Source organism: Bufo bufo, chromosome 2 (genome assembly GCF_905171765.1).
Source record: "Bufo bufo chromosome 2, aBufBuf1.1, whole genome shotgun sequence".
Lineage (NCBI taxonomy): Eukaryota > Metazoa > Chordata > Amphibia > Anura > Bufonidae > Bufo > Bufo bufo.
The window spans coordinates 421139638-421162816 of NC_053390.1; the positions used below are offsets into that span (position 1 = coordinate 421139638).

General features: G+C 43.5%; 1 protein-coding gene across 2 annotated transcripts in view; it reads right to left on the bottom strand.

Annotated features, from left to right (window-relative positions):
• MELK (maternal embryonic leucine zipper kinase) overlaps positions 1–23179 on the bottom strand; it is a 79771-nt gene that overhangs the window by 36968 nt on the left and 19624 nt on the right. Inside the window, exons 4-11 of one of the 2 annotated variants that reach the window (XM_040420353.1) lie at positions 20749–20865; positions 17188–17331; positions 17040–17108; positions 16088–16180; positions 13983–14081; positions 13834–13902; positions 13603–13701; positions 12871–12957 (exon numbers count right to left, since the gene is read on the bottom strand). In XM_040420353.1, coding sequence (XP_040276287.1) covers positions 12871–12957; positions 13603–13701; positions 13834–13902; positions 13983–14081; positions 16088–16180; positions 17040–17108; positions 17188–17331; positions 20749–20865 — 777 coding nt within the window. Of the gene's footprint in view, positions 1–12870; positions 12958–13602; positions 13702–13833; positions 13903–13982; positions 14082–16087; positions 16181–17039; positions 17109–17187; positions 17348–20748; positions 20866–23179 lie in introns of both variants that reach the window. The other variant, XM_040420354.1, reaches the window with a different exon arrangement.

Genomic DNA, 23179 nt, shown 5'->3' on the forward strand with positions numbered 1-23179 from the left:
GAAAACTAAAGATGATGATAAACAGGCCCTCGCTATAGAGGATCAGATCTTCTTGCAGATTATGGATAAAAAAGGCTTACCAAGATGACAATCACAGTTGGGTGGCTCCGCTCCTCTTTCGCACACCCAGACGTGTTTTGCCTAGTAAGGCTCCATTCACACGTCCGCAAAATGTGTCCGCATCCTTTCCGCAAGTTTGCGGAAAGGGTGCGGACCCATTTATTCTCTATGGGGACGGAATGTGCTGTCCGCATCCATATTTGCGGATCCGCACTTCCGCATCCGTGCTTCCGTTTCCGCAAAAAAATAGAACATGTCCTATTCTTGTCCGCAATTGCGGACAAGAACAGGCATATTCTATTATGTCGGCAATGTGCGGTCCGCAAAATGCGGAACGCACATTGCCGCTTTCCGTGTTTTGCGGATCCGTGACTCCGTGTATCCGCAAAACACATTGCGGACGTGTGAATGGAGCCTAACAGGGATCAAGCCATGAAGCGTTTGCATTCACTCAGCAAAACACTGCAGAGAAAGCCAGAAGTGAAAAGAGATTTCACTGAATTCATTAAGGGGATGCTAGACAATGATCACGCTGAAGTTGCAGGACCACTTGAGACAGACAGGGAACACTGGTATCTATCAATGTTTGGTGTTTACCATCCACACAAACCTAACCAAATCAGAATAGTTTTTGATTCCAGCGCAGAGTATAAAGGAGTGTCTTTAAATGACGTACTGTTGAGTGGCCCTGACCTAAACAATACTTTGCTAGGTGTCCTCATGCGCTTCAGAAAAGAGCCCGTTGCTTTCACAGCAGATGTGCAACAAATGTTTTTTTGCTTTTTTGTCAGAGAAGACCACAGAGACTTTCTACGTTTTCTCTGGTACAAAGACAATGACATAGACAAAGAAATTGTCAAAGAACAGAATGAAAGTGCATGTATTTGGCAATAGCCCCTCTCCTGCTGTCGCTATATACTGCATGTAAAAGGCTGCCCAGAAAAATGCAGAGTGCTATGGACAAGAAGCCAAACACTTTGTATTGAGACATTTCTATGTAGATGATGGACTCGCTTCTGCTGGCACACCCAAAGATGCAATCTCCATCCTCAGTAAAGCAAAACAAATGCTGGCAGAATCCAATCTGCGTCTTCATAAAATCGCTTCCAACAGCCAAAAAGTAATGGAAGCCTTCCCTGTAGCAGACAGAGCTAAGGACCTTAAAAGATCTATGCCTAGGTACAGACACCCTTCCCCTGCAGAAAAGCCTAGGCCTAAGTTGGGATCTAGAAAATGATAGTTTTGCTTTCAGAGTTTCCTCAGAGGAAAAGCCTTTTACACGTAGAGGTATTCTATCCACTGTGAATAGCCTCTATGATATCCTAGGGTTTGTATCACCTGTGACAATAAGAGGTAAGGCCTTAGTTCGTGAACTGTCATCTGGGAAAAGTGAATGGGATGCATTGCTTCCACAAGAGAGACTAAGTGAGTGGGTTCAATGGACACAATCCTTGCAAGCGTTAGAGCACCTAAAGATAGACAGATGCTATGTGCTCATATCTCCATCATCAGCTTGCAGGAAAGAACTGTTCATCTTCTCAGACGCATCCACCACAGCTATAGGTGCAGTAGCTTACTTGAAAGTAATTGATGCAGAAAATGTGTGTCATGTTGGATTTGTCATGGGAAAGTCCAAATTAAGCCCTAAACCAGCCCACACTATTCCTCGTTTAGAGTTGTGTGCTCCGTACTTGCAGTCGAAATGACTGAGCTAATCACAGATCAACTAGACACTGATTTTGATGTTGTGAAATTCTTCACTGATAGAAAGACTGTCCTAGGGTACATTTGCAACACCACTAGGAGGTTCTATCTGTAGGTCTCCAACAGAGTGAATAGAATCAGGCAGTCTACACACACAGATCAGTGGTTCTATGTACTGTATCTACAGATCAAAACCCTGCAGATTATGCCACTAGGCCTACTCAAGCAGCATGCCTTCAGAACTCTATATGGTTCTCAGGCCCATCCTTTCTGTACCAACCACACTGTGAGGATATAGTCACTGCTAATGTTTATCCACTCAGAGCCTGAAGCGGACCCTGAAATTAGATGTGAAATTACAAGCTTCAGCACCAGAGCTTCTGAAGCCACACTTCACTCACATTGCTTTGATAGATTTTCTTGCTGCAAGATATTAGTTAAGACCTTAGCCAGACTCATCCATGTCGCTAAAACCTTTCAGAGGGAAACCAGCAGCAATCAGGTCAGAAGGTGGGAAAGTTTCCATGAACAAGTTCATGCTAAACAATGGAAGCAAGTGCAATGCTTGGCAGACACCTTTTGGAAAAGATGGAAGAGGGAGTATCTGTCAAATCTGCAACGCTGTAGGAAATGGACTGAGGATCGCCCAAATGTAAAAGTGGGTGATGTTGTTCTGTTGAAAGACAGCCAAGAGGGCAGGAACGAGTGGCCTGTAGGACTTATTGTCAAAGCTCTACCAAGCAGGGATGGCAAGGTTAGGAAGGTGGAGGTCAAGATTGCAAAGAATGGGACCTCCAAAATTTATCTTCGACCTATAACTGACATTATAGTTTTAGTTTCAGATTAGCTAGAATTCCATTTCCTGTTTATATGTTTTTTCTGCATAGCAGTAGTTATTTAGGTAGTGACATAAATTATGCCAGACAGGGAGTGTTCTGCCCATTTTGTGCATAATAAATGTATGTAATGTACTGTAAAGATTATACTGAAATGTTATGTTTGACGTTGCTGCCATCTAGTGGTCAAAGTTAGTTTCTACTTCGCCAGAACTTTACAGGAAGTGTATTTTTCAGTCAGAGGCAGTAACCTTTAACCTGGAACTGTATTTCCTCCATTTCATGACTCTGCTCCTGGATCTAGCAGGCTGCATGCAGAGGAGCTCTTGATCTATTCCTGGATTTATGATGGAATTGTCTGTGAGTACTCTCACTGATGGAGTGAGGCTGCTGTATAATGTTTAATGTACTGACACATGTTTGGTTTATGTTTATATTGTAGTTTTACAAAGTTATTCAGAAAAAAAAGAATACATACAGATCTGATGTCTCACGTTTCTTGACTTCTGAATTATTGTTAAGCTGTCTGACTAGTGTTATACAACAGTTCAATAACGCGAAGCAGAACAAACACCCTATAGAGATATTATAGGCCATTACACCACTCTGGCATTCCTAACCTGGGAAGTGCGTTATAACACCTTGGAAGGGCCCCTCTGATAGACTGTTTTGTTTGGGTACCATCATCTACACCTGACCCAGTCATTGCATAATTTGGTGTCAGCATATACCCGTATCCTGCTCATTGCACATCCACCACAGTAGTACACCTATTCTTGTAATTATTTATTCTAGTTTTTCCATAAAAATAAATAAAATAAAAAAGTACAAGTGAAAAGAAACTTTATAATATATCTTAGAGGAAAAATGCCTCTTTCTCCACTTGTTAGATTCCTCTGCTGCCTGAGGCAGTGATCACTCACTCTAAACTCCATTCTGAAATCCATAATCAGTTAAGATGGGCTAACATCTAAATGAAAGATAAAGATTAGTTACAGACTATAGCCCATATAAAATTCTATGAAGAGGGGAGAAGCTGTTGAAGAGAAATCACAGGCGGTATACAGACACTGCTGCAGCATGTAGTAAGTTTCTATTTCACCCCAGTGGTGGATTCAAAGCTAAACTGCTCATTACCGCTGTATAATGTCCTCTTTGCTGCTGCTACAGAGATATGGGAGAGTAGGATCTCTACGTGTGGAAGACATAACAGCTAGTCTGTCCACGAGATAAAAACTAATAAAGCTATAGCGCCTACAAAAAGGGAAAAGCTGGTGATAAATACAAACAAGTCACATAGTGCTATTCTTCCATGCAAAGAGCCTGAATGATTACATTAGTTTTTTTTCTCTACATAAAAAGTTCAAATAATGTACCGTACTTTTATTTGTATGTGGTATGTACATAAAGCTAGAATGTTCAGCTATTAAACACTATTTTGTGTCACATCTGATTTATGACCATATGGCCGCCGTGTCCATGTTGCGGACCGCGGGTATGCAAAATACAGGCACCAGCCGTGAGAACTCTGCATTGCGGTGTTGACCCAATGACTTGAATGGGTCCACGATCCAAAATATATGACAAAAGAAGCAGTTATTAGATAAAAACATAGTATTGAGGATGTGCAATCCAGTTTCACTCTTATATTTTACATGTTTTGTAGAATCTTTGCCTTTTCCCCCTCTGGTATCAGCACTCCTCCCCATTCGGACCAGGTCTTTTTAATTAGCAGAAGTCTGCATAAGGGCTCGTTCACACGACCGTATGTCTTTTTCCGGTTTTTGTTTCAAGTTCAGGAATTACATAGAAAAATTGGGCTGGGCATAAAATTTTTAATAGACGATTCCGCAAAAACGGAAAGAGTACGGAAGAAATAGGGAGTACATTCCATATGTGTTCAGTTTTTTTTTTTTTTTTTTTGCGGACCCATTGACTTGAATGGAGCCACGGAACGTGATTTGCAGGCAATAGGACATGTTCTCTTTGAATGGAACAGAAAGCATACGTACATGCCGTTTTTTTGCGAAACCACTTTAATGAATGGTTCCGTATACGGACTAGGGCTGCAACGATTAAATCAAAGTTAATCAATAATATTCAATAACAGGATTCGTTGTCAACGAATCCAGTTATCGAATAATTGTCCGATTCGTATATATGCGGGCGGGAGCAGGCGGTCAGGCGCTATACCTGCGGGTCCTTAACCGGCAGTAACTTTTACTTAAACTTTAAATCAGCGCATCTTTATTACCTTGCAATGAAGCACCGGTAGCAGGCAGAGCGGGCGTCACGTGACGCGCCTGTTCCGCCTGCTTCATTTATAAAGTGGGCGGAGCAGACGCGTCACGTGAATGAGTGAGTGACGTTACGCCACTGCCGGCTCTGCCCGTTACCGGAGCTTCATTGTATCTGTAAAAGATAATAAAGTTAAAGTAAAATTTATTGCCAGTTAAGGAATACTCTTTAGATATTATACTGCTGTGAGCGGCGGGGCCAGTGTATTGGGAGACACTGTAAATATGGGGGAGATCTGTGGATGACATATATAGCATAAGATGCTATATAGTGTTGTGCACAGATCCCCCTCCCATAGCAGTGCCATCCACAGATTCCCTATAATAGTGTCATCCACAGGTCCCCCATAATAGTGTCATCCACCTTTGAACATAATTTTTCAAGTAAAATCATATAAACCCCTTTGTCATTTTGGTGTTTTTTCCTGATTAATCGATGAAATTGACAACTAATCGATTATTCAAATAATCGTTAGCTGCAGCCCTAATACGGACCGTATACGGAACTCAAAAACGTTTGCGTGAATGAGCCCTGAGGGTGTATACATTCCTACCTCCTCTCAGATGGAGTTCCTGAGACTAGGTGATAAGGAGAGTTCCCACCGGTTCACATGGTGCAGTGCTGCGTGGTTGCAATTGTTGCTTTGGTGCTGTGCTGGTGGGGCCCAGTGCCAGGGTGGCAGGCGCTTGACTGCTGGGTCCCGATGCCTGTTGGTGCGGTGCCGGTGGTCGCCGCACCAAATTTGGAGTACAGTAGGTTTGCATTCAAAGAGGCAACCTTGTCGTGGTGAGTGGGTCTATGATTTTTGATCAAATTGTGTACCAATGCCTCATGTACAGTATGCAACATAGGGATAGGTATACTATAAATTGCACTGAGATGCGATGTTAATTATGCTGAGAAGCAGTTATTAGATAAAACCATAGTATTGAGGATGTGCGATCCTGCTTCACTCATATTTTACACAAAAGATAGGATATGTCCTATCTTTTGCGGAGCGGAAGCACAGACTCAGAAGCCCACAGAAGGGCTTCTGTGAAAAAAAAAAACACTTAGTGTTTAGTGTCACTAAACAGATACGTTTTATTGAATTACACAGGGGCTATTCCAGGTTTATAATTACACAGAATAACAGAAGTATTCAGATCGATATGCGGGTTTGAAAACTGTATAATATTTTTAAGGGACAACCCCTTCAAGTTTTTTGTCACAGAGGACGCAATCAGATGTTCGAACAGCGCGTTCGCGGCGGGCCCCCATTCACTTTAATGGCAGGCAAACCTGAAAAAAACCTTCAGGTCATATATTTGCAGCCACCAAATACTTACTACAAGTGCACAAATAGTCCCACAACATGGACAGTGACATACCAGAGGGGGATCAATGGCAAAAATTCCCACAAAAAAAAAAAAAAAAAAAAAAAAAAAAAAAAAAAAGCATTTTAAAATCATGGGCCATTTTTATGTGTCTTAAAGGGAAACTGTCAAAAATGTGCCCTGCTGGAGCCTAGAAATTATTTTTTTAGGCAACGGGAGTACAGGCCCCAAAAATTAGGCATTCACTTGACAGAAAAGGCCTTTTATGCCGCTGTTTATACATAAGACAAGGACCATTCTTTGTTCTGGGTCGGGGCGGATATGTGTGGGCTGGCATGAGGAAACTCAATTACTCGTGGTCGTCACAGGTGTTGAATTCCTCCGAGATCCATGCCTCATTCATTTTTAGAAAAGGTGAGGTAGTCCACACTGTCCGTGAGCTAGGTGAGTGCACTTATCGGTCACGATCCCTCCTGCTGCGCTGAACGTCCTTTCGGACAGGACACTTGACGAGGGGCAAGCAAAGAGTTCCATGGCAAATTGTGCCAGCTCTGGCCACAGGTCAAGCCTGCACACCTAGTAGTCCAGGGGTTCCTCACTTCTCAGAGCGGCCACATCGGCCGTTAACCCGATAGTCGGACACCTGTCGTTCTAGGCGTTCCCTGATCCGGAGGGCGACTCTCGATAGGTTGGCTGCAAGAATGATCTCATATGCGAAGTGACCAAGACCTCTTCAAACCGCCCTCTTCTTGCATGCACGGTTTGATTGGTAGCCACACCTGTTTCGCTGTGGGTGGAAATTCCTCTGCCAGCGCCTGCAACAGCAGAATGCTGCATCTCTTGCAGCAAGGCCTGGAAATGCTGCATTCTGACAGCCCTCTCTGATGCTGGTAACAAGTCTGCCATTTTGTGTTTGTACCGGGGGTCTAAGTACGTTGCCACCCAGTACTGGTCCTTGACATTTATGCTTTTTACACAGGGGTCACTCTTCAAACACTGGAGCAGGCCCCCCCATTTGCACTAAATTGGAAGCGGTGGAGCGCCCTGGCTCATCGCCCAGGAGAATGTTGTCCTTTGTCTCCTCACACCAGCCACGGACAATGCCAGGGATCCCTGAAAAGTTAAGTCCCCCTCAAAGCTTGCTCTTCCTCCTCCCCCCAGCCACCATCCTCCTCTGACTCCTCTTCAGACTCCTGCTGACTTCTCAGATGGCATAGCGCAGCGCCCCCCCCGGGAATTCATTCAGCATTGCAACTTCCTCATTTTCCAGATTATGCTCCTTGACGGCTTGATCAATGACACGACGCAATGCACGCTCCATAAAGAAGGTGTAAGGTACGATGTCACTGATTGTGACCTGGTTGCGACTGACTAGTTTGGTGATCTCATCAAATGGCCACAGACGTCTGCATGCGTCGCACATGAGCAGCCACTGGCGCGGTGAAAAGAAACCAAGCTCCCCAGAACCTGTCCTGCCGCAGAGTTTGTACAGGTAATCATTAAACGGCACATTTCTGCTGGAGCAGCCTATCAAGCATATACAAGGTGGAGTTACAGCGCATCGGACAGTCACATTTGGAAATGAATCGCTGCACGACTAAGTTCAGGACGTGTGCCATGCACAGCACATGTGTCATTTTGCCCTGTTTCAGCACGCTCAGCAGATTCGCACTGTTGTCGCACCCACCACCACTTTACCAACTTGAGCGGGGTTAGCCACTGATCGGCCTGTGACTGCAGAGCTGAAAGCAGTGCAGGACTGGTGTGGCTCTTGGCTTCCAGGCACAACAGCCGCAGCACAGCATGGCAACGTCTCACCTGGCACATCGAATAGGTTCTGGGGAGATTGGAAGGTGCAGCAGAAGAGGTGTTAGCAGTGGAAAAGGAGGAGTCAGCCAAGGCGGAGGAGGAGGAGAAGAGGCAGGCCTGCATGCAATCTGTGGCAGTAACACCAAATCCACACAGGTTACATGCTTGACAGCTATCAGAAGGTTCAACCAATGGGCAGTAAATGTTTTGTACCTTCCCAGCCCATGTTTGCTAGACCACGCGTCTGTGGTCAGATGTATCTTGGCACCGACACTGTTTGCCAGAGAAATATTCAATTGCTGCTGACCGTGGCCATATAAGCTCTGGAATGCCCTTCTCGGAGAATTATTTCCTTCCGGGACCTTCCATTGCAGTGTGCCAATGGCCACAAATTTTCTAAAGGCCTCCAAGTCCACCAGTTTATTTGGCAGTAGTTGGCGGGCTAGCAGTTCCAACAACAGTGCTCCAGACAAAAAAAAAAATGACCAGGAGCCATTGGCTCCTAAACTAAAAAAATTTAGGAGCCAAATTCAATTTTTTAGTCGCCAAATTAAAAATGCATATCATTTTTAAAAAAGGACTTTGAGAAGATGAGACGCAGGTCACAGTAGTGAGCCAGCACTACATATAGGAGAAAACAGCACCACATACCTCTCACATCCAGGGACATTTTCTGGGGGACAAGGTGACTAAAAATGGCGAATTGCGTGGTTTAGAGTTTTTTTTTCCTGTTACGAACTTCACCGAGCGGAAATATTTTTTTATATTTTAATAGCTCACACTTTTTGGGACGTGGCGATATGTAATATGTTTATTCTTTATTGTTTGTAAATTTTATATGTAAAACTGGGAAGGGGGCCATTTAAACTTTTAGTATTTGTGGTTTTTTTTAACTTTTTATTTAATAACCATTTCCCCCCTTAGGGGTAGAACCTGGGATCTTTTCATCCCTTGTGCTATTCACCCTGATAGAACTCTATTAGGGTGAATAGGACCTCACACATCTCCCTGCTGCCCTGCGCATAGTACACAGCAGCAGGGAGCTGAACATGGCAGCCAGGGCTTCAGTAGCATCCTGGCTGCCATGGTAACGATCTGAGCCCCAGCAGTGTAATCTGCCACTGCCACCAATGAAGGGGATGGGACCCTGTGGCCACCATATAACAATGGGGGGGGGGGGGGGGGGGACACGAGGCTTTGGGAGAGCGCACTGCACCACCAATGAATGTTTAAAGAGGACCTTTCGTGGGTCCAAAGAATATGAACTTAGCAGGCTGCATAGAGCGGCGCCCAGGGATCTAAGTGCACTTACTATTATTCCTGGGCGCCGCTCCGTTCGTCCGCTGTGGCCCCCGGTATTTTCAGCATTCAGAGGAAGGAGGAGGAGACGCCAGTGTGTCTCCTTCTCCCTGACATCAGCACTGTCCAATCAGAGCTCAGAGCCAGGGAGTTTTCTTTTCTCCCTGGCTCTGAGTTCTGTGCTGTGATTGGACAGCGCTGCTGTCAGGGAGAAGGAGACACACTGGCGTCTCCTCCTCCTTCCTCTGAATGCTGAAAATACCGGGGGCCACAGCGGACGAACGGAGCGGCGCCCAGGAATAATAGTAAGTGCACTTAGATCCCTGGGCGCCGCTCTATGCAGCCTGCTGATAAGTTCATATTCTTTGGACCCACGAAAGGTCCTCTTTGACTCCTTCATACAAGTGTCTGCAGCGGTATCAGACCCGGCAACCGGCCTCAATAACAGGGCATGCGATCTGGGGCACCTGAGGGGTTAATTGCCGCGTATCGCATGCCCTGTTATTGAGGCCGGGTCTGTGATACCGCTGCCTATACTTATGTTTTACATTCATTGGTGGCGCAGTGGCCACAGCTCCTCCCCTCCTCCTCCCTGCTATCTCCCCATTGGTGGTAGTGGCGGCCGCGTCACAGTGGAGAGGGAGGGACTCCTTCCTTCTCCACTGTGCCGTGTGCTAGTGAAGAGAACTTAGGCTGCGCAGGATCGCGGCGGTACAGTCGCAAATGGCGACAAGACTAAAAAGTCTTGTCGCCATCTACAAATTTTAAGGTGCATTGGCGACCGTTTTGGTCGCCATCTGGAGCCCTGAACAAGCCAGCAGTCAGCCGTTAGACAAGAGGGTTATCCGGCGTCATCAACTTTTTACGCTTAAACATTTGAGCCATGGAAGCCTGCCTTGTGCCAGATGAACGCGACGACGGCACAGTGGAAGGTGGAGTGGAGGACAAATGGGAGGAGAGAGGCAGGACATTGAGTGCTGCCTTGTCTGTTCAGATGGCGTTGCTCCCACTGGGCTCAGTGATGGGAGGCCAGGTACCTTCTTAAGGTAATCGTCCCTTGGTGACTGTTAGGCTTACCGTGACTTATGCGTTGACAGCACAGGCTGCAGATGGCAAAACTATTGTCAGCAGCTGACACATTAAAAAAGCCCGCACTGCGGAGCCATGTGCCGGCGTCCTGGGAGCACAAGATGTGACCGTGCATGGTGGATCGCTCACTCCAGATACATTTACAGTCTGCTTTTTGCCTCCTATACGCGGCGAGTTCTGCCTGCTTCTCCATCTCTCCCTCTGAACTCCCCTCCTCTTACTCTCTTGTGGGCACCCACGTGACCTCCATCAACACGTCATCATAGTCACCTACACCACCACTGACATTAGAGATCTCGGAGTAGGCAGCAACAGCGGTGACCACCCTCCTTGGGCTGATCTGGGTACTGTCGTTGCTACCTCCTCTTCCTCATCCGATGCCAAGAATGGCTGTGCATCGGTAAGGTCTGGGAATGGATGGGAAAATAATTCCTCTGACTCGAGTGGAGGGGCTATGGTGGTGGTGGTGTCTTTGGTGGTGCACACAGCATAGCGTGAGGAGGGTGCTGATACAGAGGACGAGGACGGTGCAGAAGCGGAAGGCTGAGTGAGCCACTCAACCAATTCTGGTGCGTCCTTTGACATAATCGCACGCATCTTCGCACTTAGGCTCCGGCCTGCTGCACCTGCCCGACCCCTACCGCTTCCTCTGTCTGTCATTTTCAAAATGACGCTGTGCCAAAGTCCCTAGAGAAGAGCAGTATTTGTGGAAGCAGGTATATAGAACACCTGAATCAATATTTTGTAGAAGCAGGTATATCACACCCCTCAATCATTTTTTTGGGGGGGCAACAGGTATCTCTCTCACCTGTTGCAAATAGTTGTTCCAATAGTGCGATAATAGTTGTGGCCCTATTAGCTAGTGTTTGGTGTCCCCAACAGCCTGCCCCTGCTCCACAAAGCAACCTCTCCCTAAACTGGGAAAACACATAATGTAAAATGGCAGCCAGATCGGGTTCTGTTATAGGGTGGGGGTGTATCCATGTGCTGAAACGTCTCAATAGGCTGTCCTGTCCCACCTGATGGATGTGTCATGGGTCAAAGTTAAGCGCAATGCAAAAATAATATGGCGCATGCGAACACCACCATATGTTCGGCGAATCTCGTACAAGCAAAGTTCGCTGCGAAAAGACCGCCGGGCGAACCGCAAGGCCATCTCTAATCTCACGTCTTCAAAGTCTATCCCTTTATTAGCCAAGAACATATATCTTATACGTGTAGCTACTACATATACAAGCCAGGTCTTGTTCTTCCAAGACCAGACTATATATTAATTATATCTATCAAATTATATATTTTTTTTCTCTTCTTCCAGCTGTACAATAATTCCTGGCTCGTCTCTCTAGCCATCTAGCCTAAGACACTACCCTCCCTGCCCTTCAGCCAGCTATATTCTCATTTAGCATGGAGGAGGATAGACTGGGGGAAGGGGAGGGAACGTGCTGGCAGTTGGCAGGGAGGGGGAGAGATACAGTAAATATTCCTCTCCCTGTAAAAGTGCACATGACCCCAGGGGGATAGGCAACATACATATCTGTGATTGTAGTTATTAATCCCCTCTCCATCAGACAGCATACAAATAAGTTGCAAACACTCGCAATACACACACACACAAAAAAAAATAAAAAATTACATTTTAGGCCTCATGCAAAACGGATGTCTTTTTGGCCTGCGTCTGATAAGCATTTTTTGCGGCTCGTACACGGTCAAATTCATTTCTACAAGGCCGCATAAAAACGTGCCGCAAATTACAGTATATATAATGACAGGCTCTCTTAGGCCCAATTTACACATCCGCAATTTCGTTCTGCATTTTGCGGACCCATTCATTTCCATGGGGCCGCACGATGGGGGTCTGCATTTCAGTTCCCAAAAAAACTAGAACATGCTGACAAGAATAGGCATATTCTATTAGTGCCAGCAATGTGCGGTCCGCAAAATGCGGAACGCACATTGCCGTTGTCCGTGTTTTTCAGATCTGCAAAACACTTACGGAAGACTGAATGGAGCCTTAAGTGTCTTCAGTGCCTGTTCTGCTCTCACCACCTTCCTCCTCTTTTCCGACTTAGCTGGATCATAACAGTCAAGAAGCTCTGACCGTTCTAACATTTTGTAGTGTGAAGATAGCACAGGTGAAGTTTTTCCATGAACGAGGAAGGGAGTGGCTTAAATTAGCAATTCAATGAAAAGCAGGAGCAACTTCTGATATGTGGGGCAGCTAGCAGCTCTTAGGTGTGGTGCTGCTGCCCCTGAGCAGGGTTGGGATGTAGTTTTGGGCTTAGCACTTAGTAGCTACTTCGATGAGGTGTGCTCTGCCTCTTGGAGTTTAAGAGGTTACCTGCTGTGAGTACTGCCTCCTCCAGATTCCACAACAGTGTGCTGCATTCCCCCTCCTTTACAACTAGCTGGCACCCCATGCCATTGAACCCCCCCAACAGATGGTAGAAACAGCAGTTTACCTCAGAGATGAGACGAGACATGGTTTCTTTACTGTGCTTGTTATACACTGATAGTTCTGTAATGCAATCTTCATCAATGTATCCAAGCTAAGGGCAGAACAAATAAAACAATTAGTTCAAATGACTTTCTAAGAACCCCCCTACCTCTTCTACTCCCTGTTCAAGCGCCACCATTCCCCGCCGCTGCAGCCATGACAATATTCAACACATGCTAAATGCAAATCAGGAAAACAAAATCAAGTTGGGGGAAAGCGGAGAAGAGACGCTGGAACGGAAGAAGCCATAACAAAATAAAACTTATATAAACCTGTCAACTGGATATGCCATAAATATTTCCCCATAGCGACACGTTAGAAGTTTTGGTCAGCGGGGATCCAGGTGCCCCACCAATTGCCGAAGCGAATGGGCAGAAGCATCCAGCTGAGAGCTGGCTAGGATTGTTATTCCCATTCACCGATTGGAGTCGGGAAGGAATTTTTCCCCTAAAATAATGATAATTGGTTTCCACCAAAATTATTATTTTTTTGCCTTTCTCAGATCAACTTGCAGGATCAGAGGCTGGACTGGATGGACGGATGTCTTGTATACAAACTATGCTAAATATGGCTCTCTTCACTAAACTGAAGACTGGATCACAATAAAATATGTAGCAATTTATATTGTTTAGTAAATCTCCCCTGATGTACGCAGAGCAATATCGGATCAATGAGGTTTTCCTGTGGAAAGACTCACAGGGCATTTACTATACCATTCGACAGGATAGTGGTAACCTGGCATGAGCCATGGGTGTCTCAAAAGATGCTTCACTGAAATTCTTTTTTTGGGATCCACCTAGGAGACCACATAAAATATATTAAGTCCCAACTTTATATTTGCAACAGATATGAATTACATTACCTAGGAAGCAATCATCTGCACTGATTTTGAAGCATTACAAGATCATATGTGAAAAGTTGTCATTACCTGAAGCATTTGACTAAGCAGCAGCACACTGCCAGGTGAAAGCCATTTTGGGATTTCATATTTTCCTCGCTGCAGAAAGAAAAACAGACCTGTAAGTTACTGGAAAATTATGAGGTGGAATTAATAAGATAACAAGCCAATAACCTTACCATTATCTTTTTATACAAAGCCATGACATTGTCATCATCAAATGGAAGATAGCCACACATTAGTGCATACATCAGCACTCCCATGCTCCATATGTCTGCCTGCAAGTATACAAGGTTATTCTTGGCTCACAGCTTATACATTAAACTCTATGGTACAGTCTATTCCAACATCATATCTTTTTACATTGTTAAATGGGATTAAAATAAACTTTACACCATTCCCGGCCTGTGCCCCAGTTTTAGCCAATATCTTTAAAAGGTATTTTCTAGAACTTAAAGGCTATGTTCACCTTTTGGGACTTTTTTTTTTAGGATTGCATTTTACTTATTTGGGGCTAAAAAAAATTTCAATTAGTCTTTATAAAAACTATTGAGCCATTCTGTCACAAAGGGTTAACTGTTTTTCTAGCTGTATGCATCCTACTTCCACTTTGTGCCGTCATCTCACAACCCTTATCTCAAAGATTAAGAGGTCATAATAGGGATGAGCGAACTTGATGTTTGCAAGTTCAGGTTCGGTGGTTATGGATTTTGTTATCACGGAATATAACTGAAATCAATTAACAGAAGCCTATGGGCAGCATAACGGATCCAGACGGTTTCCATTATGTAGGACAGGACTTTCCACCGAACCTGAAAACATCAACTTCACTCTTCCCATGTCATAAACAGTTATTTAAAGAGGACCTTTCATGAGTTTGTTAGAAACTGGTATGCTTACCAGATAGGAGCAGCCCCTACAAATGCCAGCACTTTTTTTTTTTTTTCAGCCAGGGGGAAGGTGAGCTTTTTTTTCTCTCTGGCTGTGACGCTCTCCATTGCGACTGGACCGCACTACAGCCAGGGAGAAGGAGACTCTCATTGAGAAACCCGGCTGTATCCTCCTCCCTCCCGGTGGACACAGCGCCGGAAAGGAGGGGTATTTTAGAGGGGGGGGGGGGGCCCGTCCTATCTGGTAAGCATACCAGTTTCTAACATATAAACCCCATGAAAGGTCCTCTTTAAGCCACATTCTTATCAGTAAGATAAGAACTGAGCTAGAATAAGTGTAATCTATAATGTCTAATAATGTCAGAGAGCAGAGATAAGGAGCCCATTCAGCTGTCTACCTGACCGAGCAGAGAGAAAATTCAGATCCAGCTAGTAGAGCATCTCCGCTCTGTACAGAGAAAAGTACTCCATATTTTTAATAAAGATAAACTGAAAAAAATGTTTTAGCTCATTATGAGTACAATGCACTAATATATAAAAACAAAAAAAATTAACACTGATTACCTCTTCCCAGATCATCAATATTTGATCAGTGCAGATCCAATGCCTAAGCACCCTTCCTGATCACATGTTTAAAAGGTCTGCACTGCTCAGACAAGCATTATGCACTCTTCATAATGTACCAAGCAAAGTGCCGTACACTGTATAGTGCCTGTGCTTTGTATCGCAGCTCAGTCCCATTTACTTGGATAGGACAGAGTTGCACAAAGGCCATTGAACCAGTGGACACATTACAGGCAAAGGAAAAAGGACATTGTGCTGGCACAAACGCCCCAGCCACTTCCAACACATGACTGACAGGGAGTCAGACCCTGTGCAGTCCTGTGGATAGGTCAATTTTTAAAGGGGTTGTTCCACGAAAAATATTCTACTTTTCAAACCAGCACCTGGACCTGAATAATTTTGTAATAGCATCTAATAAAAAAAAAAAAAAAAATTTATTGTATCACTGAGTAAAAAAAAAAAAAAAAAGTATCTTTATAGTGCCACTTAAGTTCTTATTTCTTTGACCTGCTCACTGAAATGGCCGCACATGCTCCGTTTCATCTTTCAACTGCATCCTGAGCTGTGAAAGGGAGACCAGGGACACTCCCCCTGAACTGCACTGGAAAAGACACGTCCCCTTGAGCTGTCAGCTTGATATAAATCTAGCAGAGCATTGACTGGGGAGATCTCTGGATCCATGGGAGGTACAGGGCTGGTTCTAGCTTTGTTACAAAGAGGTTGTCATGTACTGTATGATGTCCAATTTGTATTTTTTACATTATTCATGGCATAACCCCTTTAAGTCCCAGAGAACAACCACAGCTATGATGTTATATCCAGTGACTTACCTCAGAGCCAATATAAGCTTTTCCCTGTATGAGTTCAGGAGCTGCATATGCTGGGCTTCCACAACAGGTCATTAAATGATAATCCATGCCACCCTATAGAAGGAAGGGGAAAGTATACTGCAGCAAGTTTATAAAAAAAATTAAAAAAATTAAAAAAAAAGTACCCACAGTACTGCCATTCCAGAGGTGCTCCCCGACATTACCACTGGACAGATTTTATGCAATGCAGCCACTCAGTCGCCACTTGCTATACTACTGGCATCATGGTTAAGTGATGATGAGAGCAAAAAGTATGGCACATGACTGCTGGACCACCAAATCTTTGCAATCCAAAAGTTCTTGGATAGTGGTAGTGGGAGATGCGCATGTTGTGGGAAAGAGGTTACTACTGTTTTTTTTTTGTTTTTGTTTTTTAACATTTTCTGTTGCTTTAAGTTTTTTCGTTTTTTTGTTTTTTAAACCAGTTACATAACCCCTGTAAAAAGGCCAAAAACCCGTATGATGGCTAAAGTATAACGAACCTTCAGTACAGTATATGTTATATAGTGAAGTAGCTGGTTGGATTAGTGTCTATCTATCCCAGCTAGGAGATCAGGATGTCACTTTTTCATACCAAGACACACTATACACTGCATACAGAATATACAAGCCTGAACAGCTTATATTTCATAAAATTATGAATTAAACATTTACTGACGTACAGACATTCAAAGTAACACCGGTTTCGCCTAATGTTTAACTGAAGAGATTTTATAGGTTTTGATTTGAGATCTTGGCTGTAGTCTCCAGACTTAACAGTAGAGGGCACTAGTGTTCACATAATTTTTTTAAATCGATTAAAATAGGAAAAATAAATAAATTTAAATAAAATTCATCTTCCTGATGTGTTTTTCCCCCAATTACAAAGACCATCACAAAAAAAGAATACCGTTTGCCATCAGCACTTTTATACCTTTGGCCTTGCGCAAAGCCCAAAGTCTATTAATTTCAGGTTCTGATCTTCATCAATAAGAAGATTTTCCTACAAGAAAAGAAAAAATTAAACAAAGCAAAAGCATATCACATGCATAATGGGAAAACGGAGAATATGATCAACGCACCGGTTTTAGATCTCTGTGTGCATATCCTTGGCTGTGAATATAAGCAACAGCAGATACAATCTGCCGGAAAAACACCCTAGCTTCATCTTCAGTTAGGCGGTCTTTTGCAATTATGTAATCAAATAGTTCTCCACCTGGACAGTACTGCAAGAGAAAATAACTAGATTATACCTTGTCTTATCACAGTGTATGGAGATGTAGGCCCTGTATGTGCCGCCATAGAGTTACCTGTACAGCAATGTATTACATTCACTCCCCCTAGAAGCATCTCATAATACAGAATCCATAATTCAATATGAATCAGACTGAAAACCCTAAGGGTCCATTCACAAAACAGTTAGCATTTTGTGATCTGCAAAACATGGTAGCGGCTGTGTGCGTTCCGCATTTTGCAGAACACACATGGCCAGCCCTATGATAGAAATGTCTATTCTTGTATGCGATTGTGGACTCTTTTTTTCAGGGACACGGAACAGAACTACGGGTGCTGTCTGTATCTATTGCTGCCCCACTGAAATGAATGGGTCCACACTAGAAATCACCATTCGTGTGAATGGACCCCAAGAAGTCTGTACAATATGACCTCAGACATTTAGTAAGCAGGTTAATGCATTAACAAAAGGATAAATTTATCAAGATGCAAACGCTAGTACAAATACAGCTGCAGATAGCTGCTGCACACCCAGATGCACCTGTCCACAGGTATTTTGGCCCTCTTCTTGAGTAAACTGCTCCAGGTGTCTCAGGTTTGAAGGGTGCCTTCTCCAGACTGCATGTTTCAGCTCCTTCCACAGATGTTAAATAGGATTTAGATCAGGGCTCAGACAACCACTTCAGAATAGTCCAATGCTTTGCTCTTAGCCATCCTTGGATGTTTTTAGCTGTGCGTTTTGGGCCATTATCCTGTTGGAGGACCCATGACCTGCGACGTAAGGTTCCTGACACCGTACAGCACATTTTGCTCCAGTTTCAAGACACCCTGTGCCAGAAGCAGCCCCAATACATGACTGAAACATATGTCCAAAGGATTTTTTTCCCAGAAGCTTTGTGGCTTGTCAATATGCATTTTGGCAAATTACAGCCTCACTTTGATTTGCCTTCAACAGTGGTTTGCTCCTTAGTCGTCTTCCATCAAGTCCACTTTGGCTAAGACAGTGACGGATGGTGTGATCAGACAGTGATGTGTCTTGACTGTGGAGTTCACCTCTAATGTTTTTGGAAGTTGTTCTGTTTTTTTTTCCGGCTGGTTGGCTACAGAAAAATATACTTTATTATAAATATATTCCCAAATACCTTTCATTAGTTATAGTGGCTCGTTTTGTCAAGGGAGCAAACTAAATTGCCATCATTATAACTAATGAAAGGTATTTGGGAATATATTCATAATAAAAGTAATATTTAAGTATTTTCAGGAGTTTTATTTTCTTAATTTCCAGAGAACCCCTTTAAACTTCTTTCTGAATAATATTTACAACTGTAGTAACAGGAACATCAGGCTGTTTGGAGATGGTCTCAGCCTTTACCTTTAACAGGTTTGTCTATAATTTTCTTTCTAATCTGAGACAACTCTCTCCTTGTCTTTCTTTGGTCCACGTTCAGTGTGGTGCCCACCGTGACACCAAACAGCACAGTGACTACTTTTCACCCTTCAAATAGGCAGACTGACCGATTAGGCTACTTTCACACTAGCGTTCATGGATCTGCAAAAACGCTTCAGTTACCAAAATACAACCACATGCATCCTTCATGAACGAATCCGGTTGTATTATGTCTTCTATAGCCATGATGGATCGGTCATAAACACCATTGAAAGTCAATGGGGGACGGATCAGTTTTCTATTGTGTCAGAGAAAACCGAGCAAGATGGATCCGTCCTGACACACAATGCAAGTCAATGGGGATGGATTAATCTTGCTCCGCACCACATCGCGGACAGAAAAACACTGCTTGCAGCATTATTCTGCCAGTGATGGGAGCGCAACTAAATGGCACGGAATGCATTTTGGTGCAATCAGTTTCGTTCAGTTTTGTCCCCATCAACAATGAATGGGGACAAAACTGAAGTGTTTTTATATTTGACAAACACATAGGGCAACAGCACTCTACAAAACAAAAGTAGATTACATTGTAAATGCTATGATAATAACTTAGAGATGCTTAGCAAATACATTTTGTACAAAATCATTTGAGCCCGTCTGCCGCACGCCAAGGGGATCTCTATAAGACGGGTCCTAACACTAAAGCTCACCTGTTGGGTGCCATAACAGCGACCATGAAATCCAGGAAGTGCAGGTCCCACATGCATGCTGGGTCCCTGTTGATCCATATCTGTGTGGAGCCAAAATGGACAGGGTCGTGCACTCCCTAGCCTCTTCTGCCTCACAGGCTGATTTTAATTAGCATGAGTATATAGTCTGCTCAGCATGCATGCTGGTATTTATAGTCCCTGGATTCCATGAAGGCCATTTTGGCTCCACACAGATATGGATCAACAGGGACCCAGCATGCATGTGGGACCTGCACTTCCTGGATTTCATGGTCGCTGTTATGGCACCCAACAGGTGAGCTTTAGTGTTAGGACCAGTCTTATAGAGATCGCCTTGGGGTGCGGCAGACGGGCTCAAATGATTTTGTACAAAATGTATTTGCTAAGCATCTCTAAGTTATTAGCATAGCATTTACAATGTAATATACTTTTGGTTTGTAGAGTGCTGTTGCCCTATGTGTTTGTCAAATGTATATTTGCAGCCACACTAGCGACGTGCACCTACGCATTGGGATGTGCTGACCCCCCTTTTTGTGTTTGAAGTGTTTTTATATGACGGATCTCAATAGAGAAATTGAAAACGCTAGTGTGAAAGTAGACTTCGTTTAACATATGGTCAAATTATTATAGTACCATCTTTTTTGTCTATAGTCAGTTTTTTTTTTATTATTCTGTGGAAACACAATTCAAAAAGCAGTGTCTGATTTTCATTAGCTGATATTCAGTAATTTATTTTTATTACTTTTGTCAGAGAGTTGTGGGTTTCTCTTTATTTAAAAGAAGGGCACCAATACTTTTGTCCACATGTGTATATAGACTTTACATTTTGGTAGCCCACTTCTCCATGTAGCAAAGATTATCAGTCATCTGCAGATTCATTTAAAAGAAGCTCATGCTGGTGGAGGTACTCCTGTTCCAAACAGTACAAGGCATGTATTTTGCCCCTCCCTCACTGACGGGTGGTACTTCCAGCACACTTTGATTGAATCATGTTCTTAGGACAAATGGTACTCCCATTAAACGTAGCAGTACCAGAGTAACTTCAGGGAGGGTTTGTGCCGCAGATCTTGTTGCTTCCAGCACAAGATCCATGTATGACAGACTGATGCCAGCCAGGATAGAAGAGATGGCCCCACCACAGCCTACCATGCTGATCCCTAACAAACGTTCAATCTGAAATCGAAATGTTCAGTTTATCCAGATTTTTTTGGGGTCATAATTGCTCAGTCCTAGTACAAATAGTGTTTTCTTCAATCTCCACATGAAATAATTCTATTATACAAAAAGAAGCTAACCTCAAGAATCATGAATATCTTCTTTGGGGTTTCAATAACATGATAGAGTCTACAAACATGTTGATGGCTCAAATTCTTCATCGCTTCAATTTCTGTTTTGACACGAGGCAAATCATCCTTAAAGAGATACATAAGGGCAAGGTCAAAACGTGTAACCAACATGTTAAAGGGGGTTTTTCCAACACCATGAATTCTTCATACAAAGAGCAATACCCTACCAATCCTCTGCATTCCTTGCTACTCCACTGGGGGTTACAAGGCTTCAGAAACAATGTGGTGTCTTGTACCACTGAAGACAGGAATTGGCTGCAACGGTCAGCTGTCAAGATGATATTGCTGGAGCAAGGTAAACTGTGACCACTGGGAAAATTGAGAAGCATATGCATTGGAACAGCAGGGGATTACTACTTTTGCTATTTGATACCATTATCACCAGCATGTAAAAAGTTTCATAGGGTTAGGAAATCCTTTAGGGTAGTGTCAGAGTCTTTTGTGGCATTTTGTTTCCTCCAAAGCCATAAGCAAGTTGGAAAGAAATTAGAAATATGAAGGAAAGACTTAGACTTCTCCTTCCTGCCAGATCCACTTCCTCTCTTTGGGTCAAAAAAAACTGCCACGAAACCATGTGTGTGACACCAGCCTTAAATGGGCATTTCAGCATTGAGACGACAAAGATGAAAGGCGGCTGCAGAAAAATTACACAAAGTCTGCTACAGTACAAGACTAAGGCTTCGTTCACATCACCATTCAGCCTTTCCGTTCTCCTGCTCAGTTTAGGACCCCCGCCAATCAGATACGGATGATCTATCCAGAGGATAGATCATCAGTTTAAAAGAACTGCAGAACCCCTTTAAAGCCGTTAGGAATTTTTATACACTAATTAGACCGCATTGCTCCCAATGAGACCTGTCTTTTGTTTTGGATTATTTTCTAAGGTTAAAAGGACCTTCATTTCCAAATGAAATGCAAATTATACTTTAATCTGAAAACAGGACTTTAGACCACTGAGCAACAGCCCAATGTTTACTCTTAGGCCAGGCAAGATGCTTCTGATGTCATCTCTGGCTTGACGCAAAGAATGTGACAGTTGTAGCTGATGTCCTGCATACATCTGTCTCCACTTGTGAATCTCCCCAAATTCTTGAATGACCTTTTCTTGACAATCCTTTCATAGCTACAGTTATCCTATTACTTTTGCACCTTTTTCTACCATACTTTATCCCTTATACTCAACTTTCCATTAAAGTTAGATACAGCACTCTGAACAGACTACTTCTTTAGCAATGACCTTTTGTGGCTAACCCGCTTTGTGGAGAGTGTGAATGACTGTCTTCTGGACAACTGTCAAATTAGCAGTCTTCCCCATAATTGTGTCGTCTACAGGACCAAACTGAGGGACTATTTAAAGGCTTAGGAAACCTGTGCAGGCGTTTTGTGTTGATGAGTTGATTAGAGCGTGACCCTGCGAGTCTACAATGTTGAAATTTGACAATATTCAAATTTTCTGAGATACTGACTTTTTGGGTTTTATTAGCAGAAAGCCATAATTATTAACATTAAGAGAAATAAACACTTGAAATTGATCACTCTGGGTGTAAGGAACCTATATAATTACGAGTTTTACATTTTGAATTGAATTAGTGAAATACATAAAAACTTTGATGATCTTCTAATTTATTGAGATGCCCTTGTATATACTACCCAATTAATAAATTTAGTTTTTACATTAAATGCGCCTCCTTTCCATCTCTGCCGGGTTTTTATAGGGCATAGACCTATTATTCTACTAAGGGTACTTTCACACTTGCAGCAGAGGATTCCGGCAGGCAGTTCCGTCGCTGGAACTGCCTGCCGGATCCGTCAAAACGCATGCAAACTGATGGCATTTGTCATATGGATCAGGATCCTGATCCATATGACAAATGCAATGAAATGTCCGATTTGTCTCTCCGGTGTCATCCAGAAAAGGAGATTTTTGTATAACTTACCAGTAAAATCTCTCGCTCTTCATTGGGGGACACAGGAACCGTGGGTATAGCTATGTCCTCTAGGATGCGTTGACACTAGTAAAAGCTGTTAGCTCCTCCCCTGGCAGCTATAGCCCCTCCAGCCGGGAGAGAGAACTTCAGTTTGTGTACAAGCAGTAGGAGAGGCAAGCCAACCAAAGAAAAAAAAAACGTGGAACACCAACCATGTCAAAGGACCCAACGGGGTTCTAACCAGCAACTGCTCAACTGTGGCCAGACAACAATACTGGGTGGGTGCTGTGTCCCCCAATGAAGAGCGAGAAAGATTTTACTGGCAAGTTATACAAAAATCTCCTTTTCTCGCCCATATTCATTGGGGACACAGGAACCGTGGGACGTCCAAAAGCAGTCCATAGGGAGGAAAAAATAAAATAAAAATGGAAGCAAGCATCCCTGCAGGCATC